Here is a 9372-nt window from a genome sequence, read left to right as displayed (position 1 = left end):
AATACGACTACTATATATATACTCTGTGACCTTTGTATACACACAACAACCTGCAAGTGAAGCTTCAAAATAGTAAAAAATCCAATTGTTATTTGTAATTAATGGTAGTGTAGACTCGTTAGCGTTTTTAATTTATAACATTGTACATTATTTAGACAAAGTGTAGTCGTTTTCCTTATTTATTACTAATTTAATGGCGAAAATGTCTCGCAAGCGTGTGGCTAATTTCACACCCGACGAAAAGGCAGTCTTAGCTCAATTAGTACATAACAGGCCCGTCATTGAATCCAAACATACTGATGGTAAAACGATACAAAAGAAAAAAGCAGCTTGGGAGACATTAACAGTGGAGTTTAATTGCAAAACACATGTGCATCAGGTTTGTCTTGCAGTCAGGTAGAAAGTGTTTCGCAAATTTTGTCTGTTGAACTTTTAGTAGATAAACAAAACGTTTGTTTCTAAACATTATAAATATCTTTTACAGCGTGATACTGGTACTTTGAAAAGAGCTTGGGACAATATGAAAGCCCATGCTCGAAAAGTAAGAGCTAGCCAATGTGGGGAATTAAATGAGACTGGTGCACCAGATTTTAAGAAGTCACCCAAAGACGACCTCATCTATCCCATGGTTGAAGAGGTAATGCTATATATTAATTATTAAAGTGAAAAACATAATAATTTATATATAATATTAATTATATTAATCTTTCAGGTGGAACCTCTGAAATTTTGTGAAATTACCAACTCTGTTGATAGTGATGGAGTTTTATTAAGTTCTAATGATGAGTCACAAAATGAAAATACTGATCTGATAGGTTAATTCCTTATTAATAACTATGTAGTAGGACATGCATGTAGTACCTATTAGCATCTGAATTCTGAGTAGAGTAGATTAATTGTTTAGTATAGATGATTTTAATCATGTAAAATCAAATTTGTATGCTTATATTTATTTCAATGTCTACTAACATTTTTAGAACCCAATGATTTGGACATAATACACCACCAAGAACAGGAAGCTACTCCTGTGTTTACGCAAGGTTATTCTAATGATGTGAAGAGTAAGCATTTGAAAACAGCAGACTATATCAGGAAAGAAGCTATAATTAGAATCAAACACTATGAAAAAAAGAAGAGAATGGAAATGAAAATTTTAGAAGCACAAGTAATTATTTTTCCATTATTATTAATTTAAATATAGTTCCCTTATAAAGCCTGTCAATACTCGCATTAAAGTCAAGTCAATGAGAGCCTTTTTTTGAAATTGAAGCTGTGCTAGAAATGTTTTCTGGTGGGGTAGTAGTAACCTTGTTAAATTTAACCCTACAAGGACTCAGTTTTATTTGTTCTCTGCCAAGATCCATTTGTCAACGCAATTTGAATTGGTGCTCTCCTTGGTACTTCACACAGCCTCAGTATATGTACTTGGTCTTGGCATATCAAAAGAAGTCCAATTCCACACTCACCAAGATAGAAGAAAAATTTTTTTCCCTTAATTTTTATGACATCTTTTTTGTAGTTGGAGACAGCTGAATCAGAGAGAAGAGCTGCTATCATGGAAGAAGAAAGAAGTAGAATACGTTTAGAGATATCCAAAAAGGAACTAGACAATTTAATGCAGACTACAAGAACTTTCCCTATGTAGGCAAGTAGTAGGTCAACCTTATGTGCCTTTCAAATCAAAACAATTATTGTTTTTCAGGAATCAAACCAAGAGCCTCAAGTTACATACTATGTATGTTACTAAATTTTATATAATACTATTATTTTTAATTTATTTTATAAGAATTAAATTATGTGTAAGAAGTATTTTAAGAAAAATATGAATTAATTTTATCTATTTCTTTTATTTACTCAAAATATTTGTCCACAAGTGATTGTCTAAACAATGAGCCAGAGTTATTATTTTCTTGTGACAAATCCAAATCAACTAATTCCTCATCACTATTTAATGTTTCACATATTTGCAAAGAAATATTATGTAGTGTTGCACATGCACAAACAACAGCAACCACAGTTTCAATTTTAATTGCCATGCCCTCTTGGAGACATGGAAACTTTTTTTTCCAGACATCAAATGCCCTTTCCACAACATTCCTTGTCATGTTGTGACTCTGATTGTATTTTTCTTGTGCATGTGAATTTGGTGACAGAAATGGTGTCAGTAGCACATTGCTTACAGAATAGTCATTGTCACCAAGTAAAACACCCTGAATATTCCCTGAATCAAGTTGTTGCTTAAGAGCACTGTGGTTATAAATAAAACTATCATGAGTGCTTCCAGGCCATCGGGAAACCATATTGTAGAATTCCAAACTTGGTCCTACTACTGCCTGCACATTGATTGAGAAATAACCTGTGCTATTTCTAAAAACCTCTGAAGACAATCCACCAGGGTTTTTTATTTTAATATGTGTACAGTCTATACACCCAATTACTCCGGGAAAATTTGCAATATTGTAAAACAAGCGTCTGAAACAATATGTTATTTGTCTGATTAAACTTATATCTTTTAACTAATCAAATTGAATTAAATATAAAAGGAGGAATAGTGAGGGTATAAACTAAATAATACTTACTTTACTTTGTTAACGTCTTCAAATCTTGAGGGAAATTTAACATATTTTTTCATTTTCTTTGCTAAAGCAGTTGCAACTCTAGTGACTATACGGGACATTGACTGTTGGCAAATATTCATATCATTGCTATCAAGTTTCTGTGAAGATCAAATACAATACTTGAAACATATAAAAGGGTTAAAGCACAAAACTTTGTTTATTAAACTATAATGAATTAACCTGAAAACTACCAGTTGCGAAATATCGTAATGTTAATAAAACCATGATTTCAGGAGGAAAAGGCAATCCCCTCCTGGAGGTGGCTTTTAGATCAGGCTCTAATAAAGGCATTAGAATATTTTTAACAGCATTTTGAGTGAACCCAAATCGGGAATGAAATTCAGCAGCGCTATATTTTTCAAAGGGATTTGAAAAGTCACGTAAATAACATCTAGGCCCTGATGCTCGGTGTTTTCGTGAATACTCAAAAAATTCCACAAAGTCATCGAGGTTTTCCATTTTATTGTATTAATATGTATATTGAAATTACAATTCCCGACTAAATGGCTATAATAATTTCGCCTGTAAATTATATTAGGATACTTTAATTAATCATTATCTCCATTGATATAAGAATAAGAAAGTAAACAATCATAGATAATAAACTATATACTGTAAACAATAAACAAAAAGCACTAGCCAAACTTCCATCAACCTAGTTACAATGTCACACAGATACCCAACAAGCACCGTAAGCGTTAATGCAATCAATGCTTAGTCTTATTATTCCATTGTGTACCACGAATCAAAGTTATCATGTAAGGGGTTTTAGCTGTAAGATTATAATTATATTAAAGGTAGTCTAATATCGACCACCATAGTGATAGGGTCTAACATCGACCAACTTAGAATAAGAGTCTCGTATCGACTATTAGTTAAGAATATTAAGTGTAATTTACTTAATAAAGTTTTCCTTTTTAAAAAAACCTTTGATAACCGTCGCGATTTGACTGGCGCAGCCGGTAGGATATCCGTCGTGATCCTGTGCCTGTGAAGACTTAAAATCAGTCTGAGTGTAGGGTTGCGCGTGTGTTTTTACGCATTAAACGGATATTTTACGACCAAACAAATAAGTCATTATTGATCGCGTAATTCGACGGTAAAAGGTAAAAAGTGAAAGAAGCAGAAGCAGTTATAAATAGAAGAAATGGGTTGCAGACTTATGTGAGTAAACCTCTTCGCATTCCAACCTGTCCCATTTTATTTCCGTTTGACTGTGTATTGTGTAAAATAGATTTAAGTAATTTTAAGTTTTAATTGAAATAAAAAGAAAATTATATTGAATTATTAAGTAAGTAAAGAATATAAATTTAAATTTTTTTTAATTAATTGTAATAAATATTTTTCTTAAAAATGCAAGAAATACGCACTATTCCAACTGATATTCTAAATATTATACCTAAGTTCGATGGGGAACAAAAACTACTAAATTTATTTTTAAATAAAAGTGAGTATGTCATTAGAGCCTTTAGGCCAGAACGTCCGAATATAGCACAAGATATATACATATTTCATGTTATAACAAGCCGCCTTAGAGGTAAGGCAAGTCACTTGATTAGCGAGAGACAAGACATCAATAATTGGGAGGAGCTAAGAACAACTCTTATCCAACATTTCGGAGATCCTAGAACTGAAGAATGTATTTCGATTGAATTAGAAAATATTAAAATTAATCAAGGCGAGTCATATTTAAGCTTTTGTAATCGAATCCAAAGCGTCCGTAGCACATTATTTTCAAAAATTAATTTAATAGAGGACGAGAATATTAAGAACGCGAAGATGAATATATATAACCATACATGTTTAAATGTTTTCCTTTTCAATTTGCCCGAAGATATGATACGCGTTGTCCGATTACATAGATGTACAACTCTAGAAGACGCGCTCAGTGTAGTAATGGAAGAAGTAAATTTCCTTAACCAATATAAATCACGGAGTGTTAATAGACAAAAATATACTGAAAATATTAATGAAAAAAATAATTTAACACAAAATAATTTTCCACAAAATAATTTACCACAAAATAATTTATCACGAAATAATTTTTCACAAAATAATTTTAATAAGTTTAATCAATTACCCCAATACCAAAATAAGCCTCCAATGAATTTCAAATTCGGAATACAATCACAACAACAACCTCAAGGATTTAAACCTAATTTCTCTAATTTTAAATTCGGTACCAACCAAAAGCAAGGGATATATAATCCTAATAATCCTAATAATTCACAATTTAAGTTTGGTGGTGGACCACCTCAATTTGGATACAGGCAATTCCCCCAAACAACGAATCAACAACAATTTAAATTTGGTATCCCACAAAATCATCAACCAAAACCGGTACATAGATATGATAACGATGTATCGATGCGAACGGCGCCTCAAGCTAAGCCAAATTTTATGACACCAAGAACATCAAATAATTTATTTTATACAAATTACATGAACGACGATATGAATAACTACACAGATTACGATCATGAAACATTTTATACACACGAAGATAATTATCCCTATGAATACTATAATATAGATCCGAATGATTTTACACCAGATAATTATTGTCAATTAGAACAAAATTCAGAAGAAGCGGTTGACACCTCAGAACCTGAAAATTTTCATACACAGGCCTCAATAACCGACAAACCGAAGTAATACAATTAAATCATCACGGTACTTTAAAGTTGCCACATATTGAAATTCCCGAAATAAATAGTAAGTTTATGATAGACACAGGTAGTTCAAGATCCTTTATAAGTCCTGAAATAGTTAATAAGTATTTGACAGAATTTAAATATTATGAGCCATTCGAAGTCGTGAGTACACACGCACAGAGTCACCATAACGAAGTAATTTATATACCCCTCTTTAAAACTTTTTGTAGTACAGATTATCATAAATTTTATATCTATAATGTGGATAGCGATTATGGCGGTTTAATAGGATCAGACCTATTAAAACAACTTGACGCTAATATAGACATGAAAAATCAAATTTTAAGAACTCGTGACACAGAAATACCAATTATTTATAGTCCACCATTTGCCATTCATGTTGATGCACGATCTGAAACTCGTGTTAAGGTTCCTGTTAATCTTCCTAATGGACAAGCAATATTAAATTCAATTAATTTTGGTAAAGGTATAAGAACACCATCTGCTCTTGTAAAATGCGAAAACGGTTATGCTACCACTATAATACAGAATGCAACTGATAAAAACTATAAAATTAAATTCACTAAACCTCTAATGGTTACAAGTTACAATAATTTGTGTTTTGAATATAGAGATATTTTTTACAGCGAGCATATACCATTAAGTTTTTCTAATCAAGTTAAGCATAGAACTCGTATTAAATTAAATGCTTTAGGTAAAAACGATAAAGATAATCAATCAATGAAAGTAAATGTAGAAAACTCTGATAGAAATCTTGATTACTATATTCAAGAATTAACCGATTCAATAACACGATTAGGACAAAACAACCAAAGTAAAGAACCTGAAAATGATAACAGTAACTCAATGTCTTTTTCTGAAATATCTAGGTCTATTCCATCTCGAGTTAATTCCAGGTCATCATCACGCACATTAACAATAAACTCTAGTACAGATACAGCACATTCTGCTGAAGATATGGATACTGATGGCATTCCCATACTTTACGAAGCTATAGATACAAAACCAAACCAAATATTAATATACCCATGGTTTAAAAATGAACTTTCAGTTAAAATTCGCTCACATCCCAAGCAAAAGATTTTAGAGGTTCACTTACCCCTAGATAATTCCGAGTTAATAAAAAAATTTCTTAAAGAATATATTAGACCCAAAATTAAATACTTTATCTATTACGAAAATAAAGCACACCGACAATTATTCACACAAGTATTAATTTCATTATTTAGAAAAGAAACCGTAAAGCTTTATGAATGCACTGAAAGAGTAATTAATGTCACTGACGAAAAAGAACAAGAGGAAATAGTAATGAAGTATCACGTAGGCAAAACCTGTCACCGAGGTATTAAAGAAACAATTTCTCATTTAAAACGAGTTTATTTTTGGACAAATTTAGAAGAAACCGTAACCAGTTTAATAAATTCATGCGACACTTGTAAACGTATGAAATACGATCGTAGACCATTTAAACCTCAATTACAACTTACACAAACTCAATCAAGACCTTTTCAAGAATTATTTATTGATTTATTCTCCATAGAAGGAAAATATTACTTAACCATATTAGACGCATTTAGTAAGTTATCACAAGCTTTTGAAATCCCAGATAGATCAACACCTGAAGTAGTCAGGGCACTTATAAAGTATTTTTCATTCTACGGTGTACCAACTAAAATTAGTTCAGACCCTGGTTCTGAATTCAATAATAAACTCATGAAAGACTTAATGACATTATATAAAATAGACATTCACATAGGCACCCCTAACAATCTAAACTCAATGGGATTAATAGAACGATTCCATTCCACAATTTTAGAAATATATAGACTTGCGAAATATGAACATAAATTCACAGATGCTACATCAGTGATGACTTATGCTATAATGGCTTACAATCAAACAATCCATTCAGTAACAGGTCTTACTCCGTTTGAAGTAGTATTTGGTCACACGGAAAATAACAATCAATTCAATTTAAATTTTGATAAAGAATATACTCAACAACTAGTTAGGGATCATGCAAAAAGAACTCACTACTTATACAAATACTTAACCGATAAAATAGGAACTAGGAAAGAAAAAGTTCAACAAAGTAGAGTAGGAGAAACTAATTTTGATTTAAATGAAGGTGATAATGTTTTTATTAAAGGCATAAATCGACGTAGAAGCAAGGATAAGCCCAGGTATGAAAAAGCAAAAGTTAAGGGTAAAATAAAAAGAAATGTAGTATTGGTAGAAACTAGCACAAAAGATAAAAATGTTCCAATAAAAGACATAAAACGTCCCCCACAGGTTCGTCCTGCTAGTGACCCAAGCAGTAACGATCCGGGCCCTTCAACTTCAAAAGGTTGAGAAGAATCCAGGCATTCTCCCTCTTAGAGAAGGAACCGCTATGATTACGTATGATAAGTGGATAGTAATTAAGACATTAGATATTAAACTTATTAAGGAATAATTAGAATTTAATATGCATAGGTATATAGAACTAAATAGAATAGTAGAATTACAGTTAAATACCAGTAGCCCTTCGTTAATATACTTCAATGATGTTAAGCTTCAAGTTAATTATATGTTAAATATCACATTGAACAAATATTCAGAAATTGTACCAATTAATAGACAGAAAAGAGGACTCATTAATCCTTTGGGATCTCTAGTTAAAATGATAACAGGAAATTTGGATTACGATGATGCTATTAAATATGACAACTTAATAAAAAAAGTAAAATCTCGTGAACATTCTCTGGAAAAGAAAATTACTGTTATAACCGAAATGATAAGACTTGTTGCAAACTCTACTATAAATATTACAAACAATCTCGAACAATTAAGTGATGCAATTAATAAAATTAATAAAAATATTAAAGACATTTCAATTATTTCACATGTTAACCAAATAACACATATCTATAATTCCTTCTTACATAATTTTCAAATAATTTACACAAAATTGACCGAGATTGAAAACATTTTAGCATTCAGTAGAATGGGCGTATTACATCAATCTATAATTAATACTAATGAACTCAGTTATGTACTTAGAATCATAGAGAAAACAGATAAGCTGATATTTAAAGTAATTCCTGAAAATATTGTAAGAATTGAACAGTCCATGACATTGAAATCGTATTTTAAGAACAATGTTATTACTTTAGTATTAGAAATACCCTTAGTTAAGAAAGAAACTTATTTTTATTATAAAATTGTACCCTTACCTATCACCCAACCTGAAACAAACCTTACCTTAATAATATTACCCAAGTATCCTTACCTTATTGCGAAGGGGTTGAAAGCGAAATCGCTGTCGACACCATGTAAGAATATAGAAGAAGAAATATACCTCTGTGATGAGCTGCAGACCATGGTACCTGTTGAAGACACTTGTATCCTGGACCTGATGAAATATTCTCACAACGTCTCTTGCAAACAAATTCCAATAGAATTCGAAGAAATTAAAGTAGAACTTTTACAGATTAACCGATGGATAATCTACTCTAAATCACCTGTTGATCTGATTAGAACCTGTGATAATGAAATTTTACATTACACTCTCATAAATACTTACTTATTAACCATAGAAGATAAATGCCAATATAACATTGCAAATCACAATTTAAGTATACATAGCAGTAACGGTGAGAAGCTTATATCTCAAAAGCTGCCGCTAGTAAATTTACCTGAAAATTTGAAGATCAGTATCCAGAGCAACATTAATCCTGTTAAGCTGAATGGGGTTGATTTAACCAATTTAAAAGTATTATCATACGCCCTACAAAACAGTGAAAATCAAAGTGATAGTGTAGTGAAAACCAATAGTGTCAGTTTAGGGACAATAATTCTATATGTAATTTTAATTTTAAGTCTTATATCCTTTCTGGCATACAAAAAGATAAAAACATGTATAATATTTCAAGGCCGAAACCATCCTCCGAAAAATTGTTCTTCAGATGATTTCGAGCTTAAGGAGGGAAAAGTTACAATGTCACACAGATACCCAACAAGCACCGTAAGCGTTAATGCAATCAATGCTTAGTCTTATTATTCCATTGTGTACCACGAATCAAAGTTATCATGTAAGG

General features: G+C 31.3%; 2 protein-coding genes across 3 annotated transcripts; one reads left to right on the top strand and one right to left on the bottom strand.

The window, feature by feature from the left end:
* Positions 1-24: 24 nt before the first annotated feature.
* Positions 25-1836, top strand: LOC125061278 (myb/SANT-like DNA-binding domain-containing protein 3). Of its 2 annotated transcripts, none has more exons than XM_047666634.1 (5): positions 25-379; positions 485-637; positions 713-815; positions 978-1165; positions 1520-1836. In XM_047666634.1, the coding sequence occupies exons 1-5, from the start codon at positions 194-196 to the stop codon at positions 1643-1645; spliced, it is 756 nt and encodes a 251-aa protein (XP_047522590.1). In that variant the 5' UTR covers positions 25-193; the 3' UTR covers positions 1646-1836. The 2 variants fall into 2 exon arrangements, with proteins under 2 accessions (XP_047522590.1, XP_047522591.1); XM_047666635.1 differs by having other exon boundaries at positions 25-396.
* Positions 1828-3211, bottom strand: LOC125061276 (putative nuclease HARBI1). Its single transcript, XM_047666632.1, has 3 exons — positions 2799-3211; positions 2580-2716; positions 1828-2472 (listed from the first exon to the last, which is right to left on the bottom strand). Exons 1-3 carry the CDS (start codon positions 3075-3077, stop codon positions 1851-1853), a joined length of 1038 nt encoding a protein of 345 aa, XP_047522588.1. The 5' UTR covers positions 3078-3211; the 3' UTR covers positions 1828-1850.
* Between the last annotated feature and the right edge of the window lie 6161 nt (positions 3212-9372).

The sequence above is a fragment of the Pieris napi genome, chromosome 23 (assembly GCF_905475465.1).
Source record: "Pieris napi chromosome 23, ilPieNapi1.2, whole genome shotgun sequence".
Lineage (NCBI taxonomy): Eukaryota > Metazoa > Arthropoda > Insecta > Lepidoptera > Pieridae > Pieris > Pieris napi.
The sequence above is the reverse complement of the archived record's forward strand: the minus strand, read 5'-3'. Positions and strand labels throughout refer to the sequence as shown.